We start from the raw sequence: 20255 nt of genomic DNA on the forward strand, positions 1-20255 counted from the left end.
TGTGTGTGTCGGTCCTCGGGATCCTTCAGCTGTTCTAAGTGTGTGTTTTTTTTTTCTTTTTTTACCCGCCACAGGTGTCCCATGGGAAATGGATACACGGTATGTGAGACAAGTGGCACATTGAGGTCGTAAAGAAACGTGGAGCCTCCCGCAGCCAAGTGTTCCCAGAGCCGAGAGTTTTACACCTCAGGTTCTGTTTAAATTATACAGAAATGAACAAGAATGTTGGATTCTGTGGATTATGGTGAGATAACTAACTTTATTATAGTCATTTAAGTGTATTAATTCTTAATTTTGATTTGGTATATTGCCATGTCTGCACATAGCCAGACAGTTAGGTGCATTTTAAAGACCAGACAGACACATAATGGATTCAGTATAAATATTTAAAATACTTTATACAGCATAGAAATCTCTTGACACTCAAAAAAAACCGTCCATTAAAAAAATCTTACAAAAGACCCGCCCCCCCATCTGGAATCCGTATCAATCTCAGTATCAACCCGAAAAAAAGGTACAAAGACGTAAATTTCAAATGCTGACAGTACAGTTGGACTCGTGAACATTGCATGCAACTTTTTCCATCCGGACAGGAAGAGATTCAACAGTATCTTAACAGTGAGAAGCCTCATGTGCCTGTGGAAGCCTTTTTTTTTTTTCTCCAAATAGTTTTATGAAGCGCCTAAGACATAAAAAATGCCAGCTCGACAAACATTTTTACAATCCCTTCATAGAGAACGTCATAAGAAAGAAGGAGTCGGACTGTTATTTACAAGCACAATTTTCACATAACTCTCGGAGAGCTCTTGGCAAATACTCGTCATTGCAGTTAACACTTAAGACTATTGCACAAACTACAGTATTAAGACAAAAGAATTTCCACGGGTGGTTTTCGTGATCCTCCCACCCTCGTACCGCTTTTCGTTCTCAAGTTACATAAGGCTTTTGATGATTTTTTTCTAAACTTTTTTTTTTTATTTTTATTTTTTCTACGAACAGGCTGTGAGTAATTTATAGCTAAGACTCTGACAGTTTCCCTGTGGGGCGTAGAGGTGATGTAACACGTATAGAAGTTATAGCTGTGAAATATTATCAGGTATAGTTGGTGAGAACGTTAGAAAAGTGAGAGTACGACGTTTCTCTTGGCACCTACATCTAGTCCGGTGTTCTGAATCTAATGGCACTAACGCTCAAGCATGTCACAATCAACTGCTGCTATACAGTAATGTAGGAGTAATGCAGTGAGGTAAGGAGATGGTAAACACTGTTAGTACAGGTTTTGGTTTTTAAGGATAGTGCAGTGAGCTCCTTGGCCCAGTCAGCATTGATACAGTGCCAGCTGGCTGGAAGTCAGTGGGTATAATTTTTAACGTGACAACGAGACAAGACATTTATTACATGTAATCAGGGGCAGGGGAAGAGTTGGGGCCTGTTAGCTGGTGTGAATCAGTCTGCGGCTCAATTAGTAACCAGTTACAGCGATATTACATAAGAGACTCAGTCTATAATACAGTGTGTGACGTGTATGGATGTGCATGTGTCCAGTCTGAATCTAGGCCACAGCGAGGTTTATTCATTGCTCAGGGATCTGTTTCAAATCTCATCTTCTCGACGTCACCACCTCTTATTACATAACGAGTACCAAAAAATGTACAATATTGTATACGCTCCCTCGAAACCTTTTTAAACCATCAGGTCTGCGTCGAAAAAAGTGGCTCAGTCGCAATAAAGGGACAGTTCAAAAGGCCGCTCTGGAAGACCTCTCCAACTTAAACTAAATGTTGCGAGGGGCCTTGAGTTCAGTCTCTTTCTTTTTCATTTTCTCTTCTCGTTCGCCCCTCAGCAGAGGGTCTTGAGTGCACCTGAAGCACAGAGGAGAGTCTGCATGGGGTAGGGCGGCGGGGACACCACTTCCTCAACGACCTGCTCCGGCCGGAAGGAGAACGGCTGTAGCTGGGCTGTAACCTTCTTCTTCAGGATCTGTCCGATCCCCATAGAGGGGAACTTGCTGCGGTGCGTCGGGCTGTCGGGATCGCTGCTGCCACTGTTGGACGGGGGACTGAAGGCCGAGGTTGGGTTGAGGGCGCTGAAGGCGGACTTCGGGGGGCTGAAAGCGGAGCTGCCTGGGGGGCTTCCTATGGTGCTCGGAGGGCTACCGCTAGTGTCGGAAGAACCTCCCCAATCTGACGAGATGCTCTTCTTGGGCTGCGGGTTGACGATGAGAACGGGAGGACTGGGGATGGTGGCCTTCTTCAAGTAAGAGGAGTCGGGCTGGAAGGCGGAGACGTGTCGTGGCGGGGACAGCGTCCCGTTTGTCAGCTTGTACCAGGGCGAGGCGGGGGTGTCTTCGATCTGCTCGGCTTTGGAGAGGGAGCCGAAGGAATGCATGCCGATGGGTGACGGCGCCGGCGGGGCAGGTACGTTGTGTTCCGGGCTCGTGTTGACCTGCGGGAGGGTGGCCAGGCGCCGCCTCTGCTGAGGAGTGTTGGAAAAGAGAGGCTGGATCTCCAGATATTCCATGGAGGAAGAGGCGACGGTGCCGGGCGGCGCCAACGGTGAATTACGGTGACCACCAGTTATGGCACGCAAAAGACCTGAGGGCGGAAAGGAGATGACAAGCGTCGTTAAAATGATGAAATATTTTCAAGCAAACATTTGAAATATTCATCTTTTACGTAAGACGCAGACAACTGTAGTGAGAAACTGCAGCACTGAGTGCCTCGTGTGTCTAGAATATATATGTCATGTCGGCGAAGACATAATCATCCGAGGTCATGTAACAAGTAGGTGTAAAGGTACAGGAACATTCTGTACAGGTTTCAAACTTGTGAAGACCAGCCCGCCCTGACATGCTGGATGTAGAACAACCTATATGCTTTCTACCACTTAGAGGCAAATGAGGCGAGGGAGAGAAGCTTAGGCCCCACGTTTGCCCCCAGGGTCCTTCTCGTTATTTGCATTAAAAATTTGTATTAAATTCAGTTGAATTCCAAATGGTATACTTACTTCTGTATTTTCACAGTCATTTCATCTGGTAAATTAAAATCACAACATTGTTTGGGTGCTCTCCCTATGATTAACTAGCAACTTGTCCAGGATGTTTCCTCTCAGATGGATGGATGGATGGGTGGGTGGTTGGACGGATGGACAGACAAACAACAGGTGGATGGATGGATGGATGGATGGATGGATGGATGGAGGAGTGGATGGACGTTGGGTTACTACGTGTGTGTGAAGAACATGCATGCTCAGTCAACCTACCCTGTAAAATAGATGGAATTAAAGATAGAGTAATTAAACTACTTTTCAAAACCAATATGCTGCACCTTACATAAGTGTTTTTTTGCGCTGCACCACATGACCCCCTCACCTGTTCTGTGCTTCTTCTCCTTGCTGGGCCCCTTGGCGACAGCCAGGTAGACGGGCGTCTGCTTGGGGGGGATGGTGAGCTTGTCGACGTGCTTCCTCCACTGGGTCTGAAAGTATTCGCTTTTCTGCTTTTCTCCCTTCTTCTTTTCTTGGAACTGCATCTCCTAAACAGACAAAGAGTAGGTTGGCGAAACCGGTTCTGCAACCACATTTTGACACCTCATATTATTATAATTATTCAGTTGTAACCCTTTGTGGGGCACAACATGTCAGATGTCACTCACAAACTTCTTAGCTTGTATGCAAAACACACCGCGTGTTTTGCATACAAGCTAAGATTGTTTCCTGAGAAAGCGTGGGGTAGGTGTTGCCAAGGCAGCGCTTACCCTGTACTCTTTGGAGAGTCTCTTCATTTTCTTGTTGAGGAGGAAGTAGACTGCCAGAGTGTGGCAGGCGCGGTTGGTGAGGACGGCGCTCAGCACCTCGCTGTGCTTGTAGCTCATCTTCTCCGTCATGTGGAGCAACACCGTGTGGTTTATCTCCTCGATGTGGATCCTGGACGCAGAGAGGGGAACGGAGAACGAGATGCTTAAAAAGTTGATTTCTACATTTGTGATAAAAGAGATTCGTAAAAACAAATAGACACAGATAAATAGCATATTACTTAAAAAAAGGAGCCTACCTGTTGAGGTACGGGGCCCCTGTGTTCTTGTTGGCCAACTGTAGCCAGGAGTCAGCCATCACCTGATGGATATTGGGACGCTTGTTGGGATCTGGTTCAAGAAGCTTCTTCAGAAGACAGATGGCGGCTAAGATGGAGAGAGCAGAGATATTCATAAGCTAAAGGATTCGTCAAATAAAGAGGAACATTTTCCAATACAGCTATGCAACTGTTATGTGACTATCGCCTCATTTGTGATGAGGTACAAGTTTCACAATCCCCCTTGTCCCGTCACAGTGCCGTCACACCGACAGCAAACTTAGCCTTCATCCTCCTCATCTGCTTCCGTTCCAACGTAAGACAGATGAGATGATACATCGAGGTCAGTGGCTTGACTAATGGCTACTTACATAACTGCGTTATGCAATCCCTACCTGGTACTTGAGAGGGACGGTCTAATAATAATAATAATAATAATACATTTTATTTCATAGGCGCCTTTCTGTCACTCAAGGTCACCTTACAGTAAATAAAAGACCTAATGATAGGTGTTGCAGCTTCCAGCGAAGAGCGTACTACATTAATTTAATTAGCTGTAAAAATGCGATCACTTCTCTTGGAACTGCAGTGACTTCTCTGGAAGTCTGACAGATGTGATCGGTTTTATCTGGAAATCTTGTGCGGGCAAAGCCAGCAACTTGGAAGAATGGAAGGTCATTTGAAACCTGTTCCACAGTTTTGACAGTTTGCAGTTTTGTCAGTGCACTTGTTGACTTCTTACATGAGGAGTGTTTTCTGTCTCTTAACAGCTTCTTTTTTTTTAATTTTGGCATACGTGGAGATTTAGGCAGATTTGGTCATACACCAAATATGTCAACGGTAATTATCGGGTGACTGACAGGATGGTTTTCCTGCCTATTATTTCTCAAGTTAATTCTTGAGAAATACGTCCTCGAGGATAATGTGTGTGGGCCTGCTCATGGCTGCACCGGTCTGTTGCCTGATTTCTCAGTAAACCCACAGATATGATGTGATATGATTGAGTGTTTCTCTTAATAGATTTAAAAGAACAGTTATTAAAGAATAATTTACTTCTTGTTTGGATAGTAGTTCTCCCGTACTGTAGTTTTTTACTAGTTTACTTATTTTAGTCCAGTGACATTTAAAAAAAAAAAGCTTCTGAAAGCAGCAAATCAAAAAGGCTAAACAAAGAACACCGATAGACACAGATTTTGAGTCACTTGGCAAACAGGAGTAACATCGACATATCTCATTGTCACTCACAAACAAAAACAAACTTAATTACACACCATGTATATTTTCAACTCCAAACACGTCCGCTTTACACCGAGGGCTGATTACAGTGGAATTTGAGCAGCCGGTTTATCTTTTAAATAGATGAGTTGACAGAGCCAGCGCGTCGTCCTGTCACCTCTGATTGATCACACAGGTGTGCCGTCATTGTTTACCTGTGGAGAGCGAGGGAGGTAGAGGGTTCATTTCCTTGTCCACCATCTTCTGGTGCAGGGCTCGGAGACTGAAGGGCTCCACGGTGAAGGGCAGAGTCCCAGTCAACATCGCGTACATGTTCACACCACTGGAAGATTACAAAAAACAACAGATAATTCAACTCAGGGTGCACTCATGGATTAAAAAATAATAATAAAGTTATCTGGCAAACAAAAACAAAAAAATCATATGCACTCACATGGACCAGACATCCACCTTCGGCCCGTACTTCTTCCTGGAGAGCAGCTCTGGGGCGGCGTAGGCCGGACTTCCACACTGGGTGCTGAATGGGTCCGAGTATCCCAGAATGCCTGCGCAGTTACTGAGGCCAAAATCTGACGGGACAGAAGAGGAGGGGTGAGCGTTGTTTCTGGGTTCTCAGCTCATTAAAGGAGTCGCCCCCACCACAGTGTTACACAAACAAACAGAGGTAGATTAGCACCGAGGTGAGAGCTTGTAAAGGTTTTAACAGGATCTTAGCCTTTCACCACATGTGTGACTCTCTGCATGTTCCCCTCCGACGGAGGAAATCTTTTAATTACTGTAAAGTAACCGGCATCAAAGGCCCCCTTTTTACTATTAGTCGCTTGATGATGATTATTACTTTTCTTTGCAGTGAGACATTTCTTATTTATGAATAAATGTATGGAATTTGTGCACATTTTACATACAGAAAAAACAGTGAAAGAAAGATACAGTGAGTTAGATACAGTAAATATGTGTTACCTATGAGCTTGATGTTGTCCTGCTCATCCAACAGTAGGTTTTCTATCTTCAGATCCCTGCAAAACAAAGAGTGTCACAATCTACATTAGATTACTTCTAATCATACAATGCAGAAGTAGGAGAGGTCAACCCCCCCCCACACACAAACACACCCCTCCCATGTGGGTCACGCTGGCTGATTTTCAGGGTCTATTGTGTGCCTCCAGATCCCTCCTAGAAATCCTGTTATACAGTTATCTGCATAGGCCATCTCACCATGATAGAAGTTTAGTTCCCAGGCTCTGAGCAACAAAGAACTTCATATTCCCAGGAAGAACTTGAATTTGATTTAGACGCAGTGTCTGTTTTTTTTTTTCTTCCCCTAAATCAAATCAAACATTTCATCATAGGATGAAACATTATTTACTATAGAAATACAATGGAATTATTAATATCCGTAAAGAGCGCACAGAAATCCAGAAATGGTATTATATATATCTTTTAAGAAATTGTTCGCAGCTCTCTTGGAAAGCTCTTAAAGCATGTCATATATTTATTTGTGGATTACCAGTAATGTGCACAGTACACAGACTTAACCCACACTTTGAAAAAGAGGATCAGAAATCTTAAAGTCAGCTTTAACCCACAAACGGCACAAAGCTTTCGGATTCATGGAAAACTGTCAATATTTAGGCGTATATACAAATTCTGCTCTGGCATTGGAAAGCATGTGTGTGTTTTCTCTGCATTTGTCTGCAGAATTGTAAGTGTTTTTATGTTTGTTTGTTTTTTTTACCTGTGCACCACACCCGCCCTGTGAAGGTGCTCAACGGCCAGCACCAACTGCCGGATGTATTTCTGAGTCTCCCGCTCATCCAGGCGCTTCTTGTCGTAGATGCGGTTCATGAGGTTCCCGCCGGGACACAGCTCCATCACCAGGTAGTAGCTGTTGTCCGTCTCCAGGATGTCTAGCAGCTGCGTGATGTTGGGGTGGCGGATCATCTGCTGGATGTGGCCCTCCCTCCGCAGGTTCTTGGTCACATAGGAGTCCTTCTTGGCCTTTCGCTTGTCAATCACCTTCACCGCCACCTGAAAAAAATTGAGACAGGCGAGAGATAAGAGGTGAGGATCTAATTTTAGCAGCATATATTGTGATTTATTCCCATGGAGAATAGAGCACGTCTTGGGGAGGGGTTTTCAGAGTTGTAGTGTAACAGGTGACGAGCTGCTCCATTGCAGGATACATAACTCTACACTGACCGCTCCCTCACAGCTGCTGCCAATGTGGGGCAACCCAGGCGCTATAGGGCCCCGAGGCTGCAGGAGGGGGAGGTGTGTGTGTGTGTGTGTGTGTGTGTGTGTGTGTGGTGGAGGGGTTAGTGAACCATCATAAACTAGGGGAAAAGCAAATGTTACCCTATCTGTTGAGGAGGTGCTAACACCAAATGGAGAGCTGATATTCCCCCATTTGCCACAGTTTAGCTGCAGCTAAGCACACACGAGGAGTGGCGCCAAAAAAGATTTTCAGTTGAGTTTTTATGTTCTTTTTTCTTTGATTACTCACAGCAGCATGTTTCTCTCTACCCTTGTTTTGTCATTGGGGAAGAAACAGGCAGTCTCCTCATAAAAGTCACAGAACATGTCCATAATGACAAACACTCCACCCTCCGTAGCTAATTACATTCAATAACACACCCATCTACTCTATTTCATCCTACGCCCGTTTCTCCTTGTGTCCCGTCTAGACCGAGTTCAAGAGCATGGCTATCACACACAGCAAATCATCTCAAGGAGAGCCCACAGACATGGAAAGACATGACCAGCGAAACTAATCACCATATCCATTAATGAAATGGTAAAAGTGTGTGTGAGTGTGTGTGTGTCTTCTCTTTCTTCTGTCCTTCAGCTTGTCTATATTTTATACTTTTGTCCTTTCATCTCTGATAATTGATTCACCCCTGAAAACCTTTTTACGGCTGCTAATTAAACCTGGCTCTGTGTGTGTGTGTGTGTGTGTGTGTGAGTGTATATGTGTGTGTGTGTGTGTCGAGCCGTCACAATACAGTAATAGATGGGCCGTGTTTACGCCAGGCAGCGTGGATACGAAGGGCTGAAGTGGTGTAGGGTGTGTGTGGGGGTGGGGGTGGGGCACTGTATTTACAGTAGGCTGGTCTATATGTAGAGAGGGGGGTTTGGGGATATAGAGGGGGGGAGGGGTGTACCCAGCCAGGGGGCTTTCGGGGGATTCAGTTGTTTATCAGGCCTCCCTCAGACAGAATGGGGGGGGGGGGGGGGGGGGTATGGAGGGGAAAGTGGGTTACAGACATCAAAAACACATGCATATGACCTCCCTAGCCCCCTGACCATGACAGCAGCATCTCTTGACTATCCTCACTTTCAAACCCCCCCCTGTAAACACACAGCCTCTCATCCCTGCATCCTCACTGACGTGATGCTAAAAAAGGATCTCTGGGAGTCCTGAACTGTGTTTCCTTTCCCCCCCACCCCGGACTACTCTTCTGCTTGAATAAACCCACTGCCCTCCGCTCCCCCCCCCCAGCGCCTGTTAGACCCTAAATGAGAGAGGGAGAGAGAGAGCGCGTAAAGGCTGAGAGAGCATGTGCTCTGCTTGACTGTGTGATTGCCAGCGTTTGCATCATCCTCAACAAAGAGTACGAGGGAAGGGACGAAGACAGGAGCGCTTTCTTTTCTGCTCGCAGAAACAGAATAGGGGGGGGGGGCACAGGATGAGCTAATATTTAATATGCTTTAATATGCTAAATATTAATTTCTTTGGCACATATTTCTCTTGTGCATAACAGACATGAAGGGACACTAAAGAAGAAGAAAAAAGGGGGGGGGGGGGGGGGGGGGGGGTACTTGTTTTCCAACATGCAAATGGCCTGGCTGCCCCTCAAAAACAGCCTGGAGAGACAAAGGCAACCAGTGGCCAATGGTGGTCCATATCAAAGCCTTGTGCTGGCAGAATCTTAATGAGGCTGAAGCCCATTTATCAACGACACAATTTCATATGCAAGTAGCGACTCTGCTCTCTCATAGGCCGGCCAATTTCCCTCTCTGTCCCTATCACAGGCCTGCGCGCCCATAGCGGTGAGATCACCACCACCAGCAGCAGCAGCAGCAGACAAAGAAGAGAATAAGAAAAAGGCACAGCTAGTTATCCAACACATGTTGGGGAAAGGATGAGCATCTCTCTCTCCCTGCCTGCCTCTCTCACTCCACACACACACACAAAAAGTAAATATTGTCACTAGAGCTTGGCCAGAAAACAAGCCCTGCTGTGCATATGGTTGAGTTCAACAGCTGGTGGGTGCCGCATGAGCTCACACACAAAGCCTCCCATTGCAAATTGGGCTGATAACTTTCTCTGAGAAAGTAAGAGTAAGACACATTGAAAAAAATCCAACAATGTGTCTAAATATGCAAAAAAACTCCTCACCTGTCAGTGTAAACAGGTGAGGCTGTTCTTAATTGACATGCAGGAACAGCTGACACTGTCCACTAAAAATGACATTTGAATCCATATCACCATTACCCATGCTGCATGCCAGTGATCTTAAATGTTACACGACAGGCGAATATTGTCAAACTCAAGAGTTTTCGAAAAGAAAGAGAGGAAAAAAGTGTTTTTCCCCCTCAAAAGTTACTTTTAACTGCATGTAATACTTTAATTCAAACGTGATAGGATCACAAGATGCGTTTTAATAAAAAACAGTACAATATAGGCCTATGACACGTTATTTAATCAACCAGCAGTCTTACCTTCTCCCCAGTCAACGCGTGGAGACCTTCTCTAACTTTGGCGAACGATCCTTCCCCCAGCTTCCTGCCGATCAGATAGTTCCCGACCCGCTTGGTGTGGTAGAAGTTCTTGAGGATGTCCGCCGCGGGACTGCACAGCGAGGCCGGGAGGATGCTGTCATTCCCGGCGCTGCTCGGGGTTCTCCCCTCGTATAACCCGTGGCCGTTGTCTACAACCATGTCGCTGTCTGCAACTGGCATCACAGCTCCCTTGACAAATGTCCCCTTGCAACAAGGGAGAGATTTCTCCGCAGCTCGTCCACCTTAAAAGGGCGGGTATTAAATGCTTAACGTGCCTGCGTCTTTGCCCCTAATAACAAATTAAAGGAAGCGGAGCTTGCGCCACCTGTTCGCCCACGGCATCCAGTGGAGCGCACTCAGCAGATTCCGACACTTGATGAGTGTGTCGGCTTAGATGGGAACCAATCTGGGAAAACGTCAGACTCAATCATCGAAAGTGATGCAACCTGTCTTCGCACATGTGAGGCTTTTCTTTTTTTAGAAAAAATAAACATCTGTCGGCTCTTACTCTGCGTCCCTCCGCGCGTGAACGTCTCCTGAACGGTCTGCGTGCAGGCAGCGTGTCTTCAGTTTGAACTGACTTTACCGGTCATATGGATGGAGGGGCGTTTCTTACTGTGTGGGTGAAAAAAACAAAAACAACACAGCCCCCTCGTACAGTGGTGATAGCCGGGGCTAGTTCCAATCCAATCAGCGCAGGGCGGGCGGAGCACTTGTGAGAGAACAAGGGGGACAACTCCGCCCGGCACAGCGCTGCGCCCCGCTGTTACGCACGGTGCGCTCATATCGCACACGGCTGTGAACAAAGAATGCATTTGCAGGCGGAAGAGAAGATGCAACAACACTGCCACTGCAACTGTGTAGAGATGCATTGCCATTCCTTAGGTCGCTATTGCATTGTCATGTTTATTTCGCGAGGAACTGTGCGTAAATGAGCCAAATGTGTTTAGACCATGTGGGTCCATTGTGCACCGCGCGACCCCTACAATCCTCTAATTGAGCTGGCATAGAGGTGTATCCTGGCAATACACGTTGCCTGTGATGAATCGCCAATTTCATATACACGCGCCATCATCTCACTATATTGCAATTTTTCATTATGGTTGTTGCTTGAACTTGGAGTCGTGCCAACTATAGAAAGTTGTGCTCCAGTACGGCAGACAAAGAAGCGTTTTTTTCCCACCTCACTCATCGGCTCCACTGGCCTAGTTAACACCGTGTTTATTAGGACACCTGCAAGAAGGGGTGACAGTTATTCTCTTCCTGTATTTGGCTTCAGCTCCGGCTCATCTGACGTTTTCTTACAAAATAATAAACACCTGATAGTGACGAATTCCAATAGAACAGCCCTGCAACAGGAATGAACATGTGAAGTGTCTGTTTTTGAGTCTGTGTCACTGTGGTGTTGATTCACCTTATCAGGTGGCAGTTTGTGGCATTACTGCATCAAATGTTTTTGTGCAGGTGTGCTCTGTTGTATTCACTCCTTGGATGGGTTCCTGGAAGGAGTGAGAAGAGTGCATCTGCACATACAGTGTGTACTTGCCTGCTGGACCATGCTTTCTAGACACCAGAGCAGACGCTCACACGTGGAGCCAAAAGTGTAAGTATACCACCATCTATTGGAGTCCCTCGGTACTACAAGAACACGCAGTCAGTCCTATTTTAGACATGAGTCAGCCTGCACTTGCTGAACTTTTGAATTTGCATCCATTCGTTGGTTAAATAATGATTTAAAGCACGTTTTCTGTGTCCTTGGGGTTCAACAGTATCCTGTAAAATAAAAAATAATTGGAATCATCCATAAAGGTGATCTGTTTGGGGGGTACAGCGGTCCTGTGGCAGTGTTAGTCAATGGTTCTGAGATAATGGTAATGTTCTAGTAGTAAACTGAACTAGAAACTACAATACATCCTATTTTATTTTATTTTAATTCTTTTTTTCACTTTATTTTATGACATGTTATGATGCGAAGCACTTTGAGTATGCCTTGTGTATGAAATGTGCTATACAAATAAAGTTGCCTTGCCTATTTAAAGGTGTTGTGAAGACGACTTGGGTCGTTAGGTGGAGCTGGAATCAATGGGGTCAGAAACTAACTTTTGTCCTGGGGGGGGGGGGGGGTATTGATATTTTTTTACTACCTAATTGGATCGTCTTCCAGACTGTTATCATCCCAGAAAATATTGTCAAATGATGTATTTGTGGGTCCGTTGTGTGCCCTATGCCCTTTGCACATATTTCCAATCCCCTACAACACTGCCACCAGGTGGCCGAAGCTGTAACAACAACACCGAATCCCATCATGCTTTGCCGTGCCCGCCGACCCGAGAGCTACCGATGCTAGGCTAACTGTCGTTAGCAACCGGGAGCGGACATGTTGTACCGACCCTTCCTCGAATAAAGATCGCTGCAAGCGGGGGAATCGGGAGTTAGGCGAAAGGCTCGCAGCGTTGGGCAATCATGGACGCCGTCAACGCCTTCAACCACGAGGTAAAAACGGCCTTCGAGGCTCGCTGAGAGCCCGAAGTCACCGAGTCTGGCTGGTTGCTGGTTATGGTGTTGTGTTGCTCTGGTGCTATCCGAGCAGGACTGACCGGTGGGCCTGCTCTGCGAGCTAGCCGGACTCGTCCACCGTACCTGGCTTTTAGGGCTAACTGGGTTAGCGTCCGTGCTGTGGATACACCTGCAGCAGAAGTAACGTCGGCACCGAAACAGACGTTATGATTTCCGCCTGCTAGCAAGCTAACGCAACAGCAGTCAGTTGCTGGTGGCAGTAACCTTGCACTAAGTTGGTAAAACCAACGTTTATTTTAGCTAGTGGGAGCATGGTTACTAACATTGGTGCTACTAGCAAACAGTGTCCTATTGTTGTTGTTGCAAGCTTACACACAAACATGTCCGTAGCCGTTTCAGTGATATGTAGCGGCTGTTTGTGTGTGTTTGGAAGATGCCAGGCTAAGTTGCTGTAAGGCCTGGAGACTGATGGCTGATGCTGGCCTAGTCAGGTCATCATCTGTGTTTATGGTCCTCCTTTCTGCTCATTGTAATGTCCCCCCCTTGGCTGTAACTGTGGCACTGAATGGTAGAAAATACAAACAACACACTTAACAGTATCAGCTGATCCTGGTATTTGTTTGTTGCTGCAACTCATATTGGTCTCAGCTGTTTCTGATGGTTCATGAAAAATGTCTTGTGCTCTGAGTAGCATTTTCTGTCTTGCACAACCGGTAGTTGTTTATGAATGTAAACCACCTTCTGATTTAATGTGTTAACTTCACATACACGTGAAAAGAGCAAACATGCACGTCATGGATGTCTAAATGAGTTTCTCTCAGATGCTGGATCACTTAGGTTAGCTTGAGATAGGCAACGTGATAGATTATTGCAGCACACAGCTACCAAGATACTTTAGCATCCTTAAAAGCAGATATCTGGTCAACTGTATTGGGTTTATTTCTTATTTCGGAGTGATCTTGTGGTTCTATGTAACATGAGTTATGCTGCTGTGTGTTGACGTCTTAGATCCTCACTTCAAAATAGGGAATATGTACCATTTTTAGATAGTCCTGAGGAGGAGGAGTTAAATTGTATTTAACAAAACCACATGATAGAGTTTGGAGTGTCTGCATGTGCCGAGGCTTTGTAGAAGATGGACAAATGTTGTCATGTAAATGTTTCTCTTTGGTGTGGGAAGATGAGAGTTTGGGAATGATTTGCATCACACTTATTGTGTTATTTGTTTTTCCCCCCTGCTGTCCAATGACCTTCCCCATCTCACTCATCTATCATCTACTTTGTAGTTATTCTCACTGATGGACTCCAAGCCTCCAATCTCTCGGGCAAAGATGATCTCCATCACCAAATCGGCCATCAAAGCTATGAAAGTGAGAATGAATTTTGCATTCCTTTGTTTTGAGTTACTTTTACATATATGTGAACTGTATTCTCTGTAATATATCTCTTATTTTGAGCCTATATCTAGATGATAACATGCTCTCTTTCTCAGCTCTACAAACACGTGGTCCAGATTGTGGAAAAGTTCATCAAAAAGGTGAGATCTTAATTCATTTATTCCTCATTTTCACCTCACCAAACATGAATAAAAATGTAAATCTGTTTTCTCCTTCTGCTCTCTCCAGTGCAAGCCCGAGTATAAGATAGCAGGCTTGTATGTGGTGGATTCCATTGTTAGGCAGTCCAGACACCAGTTTGGATCAGATAAGGACGTGTTTGGCCCAAGGTTCACCAAAAACATCACAGGAACGTTTGAGAACCTCTGCCTTTGCCCAATAGAGGACAGGGTAAGAAAACAGCCAGTTGATGAATATTGTGGACTGTAGTGTGGAGTTACAATTCTACCAAATTGGGGTTGAAGGATTTTGTCCCCTCCAATGACAAATCTTCACCTTAATCAGCTTACTGTCACTCTACTTCACTCATTTCCTTGCTTTCTTATTTTCTTTTGTAGAGTAAGATTGTGCGGGTGTTGAACCTGTGGCAGAAGAATGGGGTGTTCAAAATCGAGATTATTCAGCCCCTCTTGGACATGGCAGCTGGCTCTAGCAGTGCTGCTGCACCCTACATGGGCTCAGATGACCCAGGTAACTTGTCTTTGTACACACAAGGAAGGCAGTATTGATTACTGGAAGTCCATGCTATTGCTTTCAGTTCTTAACTGCATGCAGTGTAATGTTGATACACTGAAGGCATCAGTATGCTACTCACACACATGGTCATGCTGTGTCTCTTCCCTCAGGTTCCTCCCCACCTCCAGCCAAAGAGCCAGTTACTGCGGTAATGGCAAACTCCACCACTACATCTTCTGCACAGCTGCAAAACTCTGATGCTTTTGCTGCTGTGGCACAGCTCTTCCAGTCCACACAGGGTCAGCAGGTGCGTGTGTGTGCGTACCAGAGAAGCCTGGTATTAGCTTTGACCACAGTCATTTTGCTTGTATTATCTTCACTTGCACATCTCTCTTGCAGACCCTCGCTTATACCTCTTTTTACACTTTGTGCCACTGGCATTTTAGCTTCAACAGATGCTCCAGAACTTTCAGCAGCAGCCAGTGAAGCCTGACACCAACCCTCCGCCTCCTGTCCATAGCAGTCAGACGCAGGCCCAAAATGTCACAGCTGGCCACGTCATGGTCGCCCCGCAACCGCCTCTGCCCACGCAAGCCTCCGAAGCCGTTCAGCAGAAGACAGCCTTTGACGCGGTGGGTGTGCACTAAATACGGTTGTTTATACTTTGTAAGACAGTGCGTGGAGTATAGGTCATTTAAGGTTTCGGATTAAAAACATCAACATTCGTTACCTCTCTTTTAGAAGTTGCTGGACCGCTTTGACTATGATGATGAACCAGAAGTTGGAGAAGACTCAAAGAAGGATGAAATGTCATCACATGCCTCCTTGTAAGTCCTCGATGTATTGTGCGTAATCCAGCAGCTGTGCGATGCCAAGAAGTCGGGGAGTGGGATAAATTAGAGAATGTATTCTTTAAAATGAAGTAAAATCTGTGAAGCTAATGGGATATTCTTGTTATCACAGTATGCAGCAGCCTCCAGGGTTCCCACAGCACTTTAAACCGCCAATGATTAACATGTTGCAAGACCCCTCACAACAGGTAATAAGGACACACTTTGATTGTTAATGAGAATGTTAATTGTAAAAAAAAAAAAAAATCTTTACTGGCCATCTAATACTTTGATTGCTTTGCAGTTTCCTGTCAATACAACAATTTTAGCTTTTCTTACAACAATAAGTTAACATAATACATTTATTATGTACAGTATATACACTTTTTTATATAGAAGGCATCATTTTCATAATAAGTGATTTTTTTAAAATGTATTTTCTTTCAAATTGAATTTTAGATCTGGAAAAACCTGTTGTACGTGTACAATATTGATTTCTGTTGTCTTTCTTAGGTTCCTCTCCCTCCTAATGGCCAGCTCCAGGGCTATGGTTTACCGCCAGGGCAAAGCTTCCCAGTTATGATACCTCCTATGGGGCATGCTTTGCCAGGGCAGCCCCTACCTGGTTCTACCGGGCCTCCAGGCTTCCCAGGGCTATACCCTCCCCAAAATGCTGCCCAGCAACAACAGGTAGACTTATAAATAGGATGAAGGATATGTAAAATCTCACGATACCTTTATATTGGAGGTATAAACTTGTATATTTACAGTAAAATTATGATGCATTTGATCATAACCATGCGTTCTCCATAACATATCAGGATTTGTCAATGGATGTGAGGGATGGCAGACAAGGTCGAGGATCACACTCTGGCTCCAGGTAGGCGTCTGTGATTTAATGTGTCAAACTTCTCTCTCAGCACTGTAAACTTGTCTTATCCATTTGTCGTGTTTTATGCCGATAAGCTGCTTTCCTGTGCTTATTGATTGCGAGCATACCATGAGAAGAAATGTCATTTCCTCCAGGTCTCCAAAGCGGAGGAGGTCACGCTCTAATTCCCGGACACGACGATCCAGGCACCGGCGATCGCGCTCGCGCTCTAGAGACCGGCGCCACCATTCCCCACGCCCTCGCTCGCTGGAGCGCCGGGAGAGGGAGAAGGAGAGAGAGCGACGGCAGAAAGGCCTTCCACCACCCAAGAGCGAGACACTAAGCAGTGAGTCATTCTCCACTTATGGTCATAATTATTAAGTATAACGACATGGACCTGGAATTACCTGATAGGTGTGCACAGTATGTTTTTAATAATTTCATAAAATGGTTGCGGTTATTGAGTTGGTTATGATATAATTTAAATAATAAACATTTTAATAATGTTTCCTCCCTTTGACCTTTTGCATTTCCAGTTTGCAGTACAACTCTCTGGGTCGGCCAGTTGGATAAGAGAACACAGCAGCAAGACGTTGCATGTTTACTGGAGGAGTTTGGCCAGATAGATTCCATCAATGTAAGTGGACTTCTATGAATCAGTTCCATTTATCCAACTTTGACCAAATTGTTTGGTACAATGACATTCGCATTCTCTCAAAGATGAAAACTGGATTTTTCTCTTCACTTGTCTGCTTGTCTTTCTCCCTTCTTTAGATGATCCCTCCACGTGGCTGTGCCTATATTGTCATGATACACAGGCAAGATGCCTTCAAGGCTCTGCAGAAGCTGAGTAGAGGATCTCACAAAGTGAACCAGAAAGCTATCAAGGTGAGTGAGCAACACAACAGGCTACTGCTTAGTAGAGAAATTCAGGAGAAAACTCAGGATTGTCTGATTTAATGTCCTTATTGTTTTTATTTCTTGTCAGATTGCTTGGGCTTTGAACAAAGGCATAAAGGCTGAGTTCAAACAGTACTGGGACGTGGAGCTGGGTGTCACCTACATACCTTGGTCTAAAATCAGAGAGGCTCAGTTGGAGGAGCTAAAAGAAGGAGGCGTACTAGATGTAGACACCTTATCACCAGGTAAAAACTGACATCAGGAACGTATGCGAATAAAATGCTTGTATAGAAATATGCATCAGAAACAAGTTGCACTATTGTGTATATCAGAGTATTCATCAGTCTGCTTTTAAACATGTCTGAATCGTCTTTTCCAGAGTGGACTGGAGTGAGGAAAAGTCTTGGCCTCCTGGAGGAACTCACCCACAACGGCCAATCAGAGTCACAGCAGCCTGAGGAAGCACAAGTGTTACCTGTGGCTGCCGCAACTGCTCCTCCTGCACAGGTAAACAACAAATGCAAGATGTGATCAGTATAAACTCTTTGGATTAGAGAGACGATAGTCCAGTAGTAGAGCTGTCCCAAATGACTATTTTTTAAAGCGATTATTTTTTCGATTAATCGACAATCTAACGATGTCTTTTCTACGATTTATTTTGATTTTGATTATTTCACATTACTTGATCAATGTAACTTTTCACTCAATATAGATATCAAAACATTTCCTGTTAACATTTCAATATTTAAACATTTCTTTAACATGGCAAACTAATGAGAACAACAACTGCAATGTACTGTTATGAACCTCAAATAAAACAGGTACATATTAAAGAGGGAGACATAACAACAGTCTCTTCTTCTGATAATTACTATAGCCATATTTTTTTTTTTAAGTCATATTTTAGGAAATCTGTCAGGAACAGACCACCATATACATCAAATATTAACTTCATCATTTTTTTATTATGTTATCAGAACAGTGGTATTTGCATTATTAGAGTCCCTGTAACATCCAGCATCATAACCATCTGTTTTCTGTAATCTGAGCACCATCTGTCACAAATCTTTGCATCTAATTAAAAATCCATACCGGGTGTATATAGTGTCCCTGTGATGTATATCAAATAACTTTCTCTTTTGACATCAACAGTAATTTCCTGTTAATGTTCTCAGGTCCATCCAATGCAGCAGCCGATGGTTGGTGTGGGGTCTCTCCAGCCTCCTGTTTTTCCTGGTCCCATAGGCATGCCTCCACCTTCTTTCCCCCTAGGCGTCCCCCCTCCTCCTTTCATCAGACCTGGTTTCAACCCCATGCAGATGCCTCCAGGTAGCCCCTCCTTCAGTTGCCATCACACAGTTTCTCACTGGCTGTCATTCAGTTTATCTATCTTTTCACACAGTGCTATTCTTGAATTATGTTCATCAGTACTGAATAAAAGCCCAGTTTTTAAGTCCCCACCTATTTCCAAACCAAGTGAACCCTAACTCCTTTCACCCCTCTTCTCACAGGTTTCCCTCCCCCAGGTGCCATGGCTCTCGGTCCCCCACCTCCCTCCAAAGGTGGAGTTGAAGACCCACCTCTGGACCCAGTTGGTCTGGGAAACAGGAACAATGATGAGGTCACAGAGGGTCCCAGCATCTTCAACAATCAAATGGGCCCTATGGGTCAGTCTTTCTTCCTGTGGTTTGGTGTCTCATTCTGCCCTCACCATTTTAAAGTCAATTATACTTGACTTTGGCCATTAAAACTGGGTGCTATTGGACATTTATGAAAGTTTAAAATGAAAGCTAATTTTTTGTATTTGTTTCCCCATCAGGTAACCAGTTAGGTGGACCTCCAAGTGCTCTTCCAGGTGGTCTCCTTGGTGCACGCCCTGGTATAATCCCACTCCAGCATCCTCCGGTTCCTCCACCACCACACATGCAGCGTTTCCCTCCACCCCATGGGCCACGACCCCCTCACCCCGCCATGCCACCCATGCCCCCACAGATGATGCCAAGGGGGCCACACCCTCAGATGATGCACCATGATCCCCCTCCACCTAAAGGAGGTTTTGGGATGCTCCCTCCCCACAATATGAGGGCTCCTTTCCCTCCACATGGGCATGTGCCTCCTCCTCAAGGTCCTCCTCCTTTTATCAGACCAGGGGCTCCTCGTGTCATGGAGGGGCCAGAAGAATTGGAAGGCAGGCAGTTTAGAGGAGAGCGGCCTGGATTCAGGGAAAGAGAGCCAGAGAGGGAGAGGGACTGGGACCGGGATAGGGATAGAGAGAGGGAGAGAGGTTTTGGAGGTGGAAGGCGTCCATTTGGTGATGGAGGGAGGGGAGGAGGTGGCGGTGATAGAATGGATGGAAGGGACCGACTCGGAGGCTGGCAAGAAGACGGAGGAGGTCATCGGGGAGGAGGATTTGAGAGAGACAGAGATCGGGAGAGAGACAGAGATCGAGACAGAGACAGACGGGATTGGAGGGAGAAGAGGAATAGCCTGGATGGTGACAGGGAGCGAGGGAGGGGTGAGGATGGGGAGAAGGAGCGAGGGAGGGGAGAGGGAGGAGAAAGAGGGAGGGTGGAAGGAGGGAGTCGAGAACGAGGGAGGGGAGCTGAAGGAAAAGAAGGGGACAAGCCAAGGCGGTCGGAGCGGCGAGAGAGGGCCACGCGGTGGGACAGGGATGATCGATTGGCCGAACTGGAAAACATGGACAGATTTCGGACCTCTAACAGCACAGAGCAACCTCCTGTGACTCCCGTGATTGCCATGGAAACCAGTAAAGAACCAAGTGTGGAAGCTTCTGAAAAGAAGGCAGATTCTGAACTTTTAGCTCCGCCCCCAGAGGCAACTGCTGATGCAGAAGAGCCGATGCCCTCTGTGTCCTCACCTCCAGCTCAAAGTGAGCCCACAGTAACAAAACAGGAAGCAGCATCGTAGACTTCTGCATGGCTCTTTCAGCAAGAGACTGCTATGAACCACTGAAAGAT

At 45.5% G+C, this 20255-nt stretch overlaps 2 protein-coding genes across 2 annotated transcripts; one reads left to right on the forward strand and one right to left on the reverse strand.

Annotated features, from left to right (window-relative positions):
• Positions 1 to 1110: 1110 nt before the first annotated feature.
• On the reverse strand, positions 1111 to 10575 carry hunk (hormonally up-regulated Neu-associated kinase). Its single transcript, XM_084029876.1, has 9 exons — positions 10028 to 10575; positions 7041 to 7333; positions 6266 to 6321; positions 5739 to 5874; positions 5500 to 5627; positions 4052 to 4178; positions 3756 to 3924; positions 3371 to 3533; positions 1111 to 2594 (listed from the first exon to the last, which is right to left on the reverse strand). The coding sequence occupies exons 1-9, from the start codon at positions 10265 to 10267 to the stop codon at positions 1840 to 1842; spliced, it is 2067 nt and encodes a 688-aa protein (XP_083886002.1). The 5' UTR covers positions 10268 to 10575; the 3' UTR covers positions 1111 to 1839.
• A 1797-nt stretch (positions 10576 to 12372) lies between these two features.
• On the forward strand, positions 12373 to 20255 carry scaf4a (SR-related CTD-associated factor 4a). The gene is made up of 19 exons (XM_084028941.1): positions 12373 to 12580; positions 13891 to 13974; positions 14097 to 14141; positions 14230 to 14391; positions 14559 to 14691; positions 14847 to 14983; positions 15123 to 15308; positions 15418 to 15503; positions 15640 to 15715; positions 16020 to 16196; positions 16328 to 16386; positions 16533 to 16723; positions 16914 to 17014; positions 17152 to 17265; positions 17366 to 17522; positions 17657 to 17784; positions 18453 to 18606; positions 18789 to 18944; positions 19097 to 20255. Exons 1-19 carry the CDS (start codon positions 12551 to 12553, stop codon positions 20203 to 20205), a joined length of 3285 nt encoding a protein of 1094 aa, XP_083885067.1. The 5' UTR covers positions 12373 to 12550; the 3' UTR covers positions 20206 to 20255.

This window comes from Eutrigla gurnardus (genome assembly GCF_963514095.1).
Source record: "Eutrigla gurnardus genome assembly, chromosome: 15".
In the NCBI taxonomy this organism is placed as follows: domain Eukaryota; kingdom Metazoa; phylum Chordata; class Actinopteri; order Perciformes; family Triglidae; genus Eutrigla; species Eutrigla gurnardus.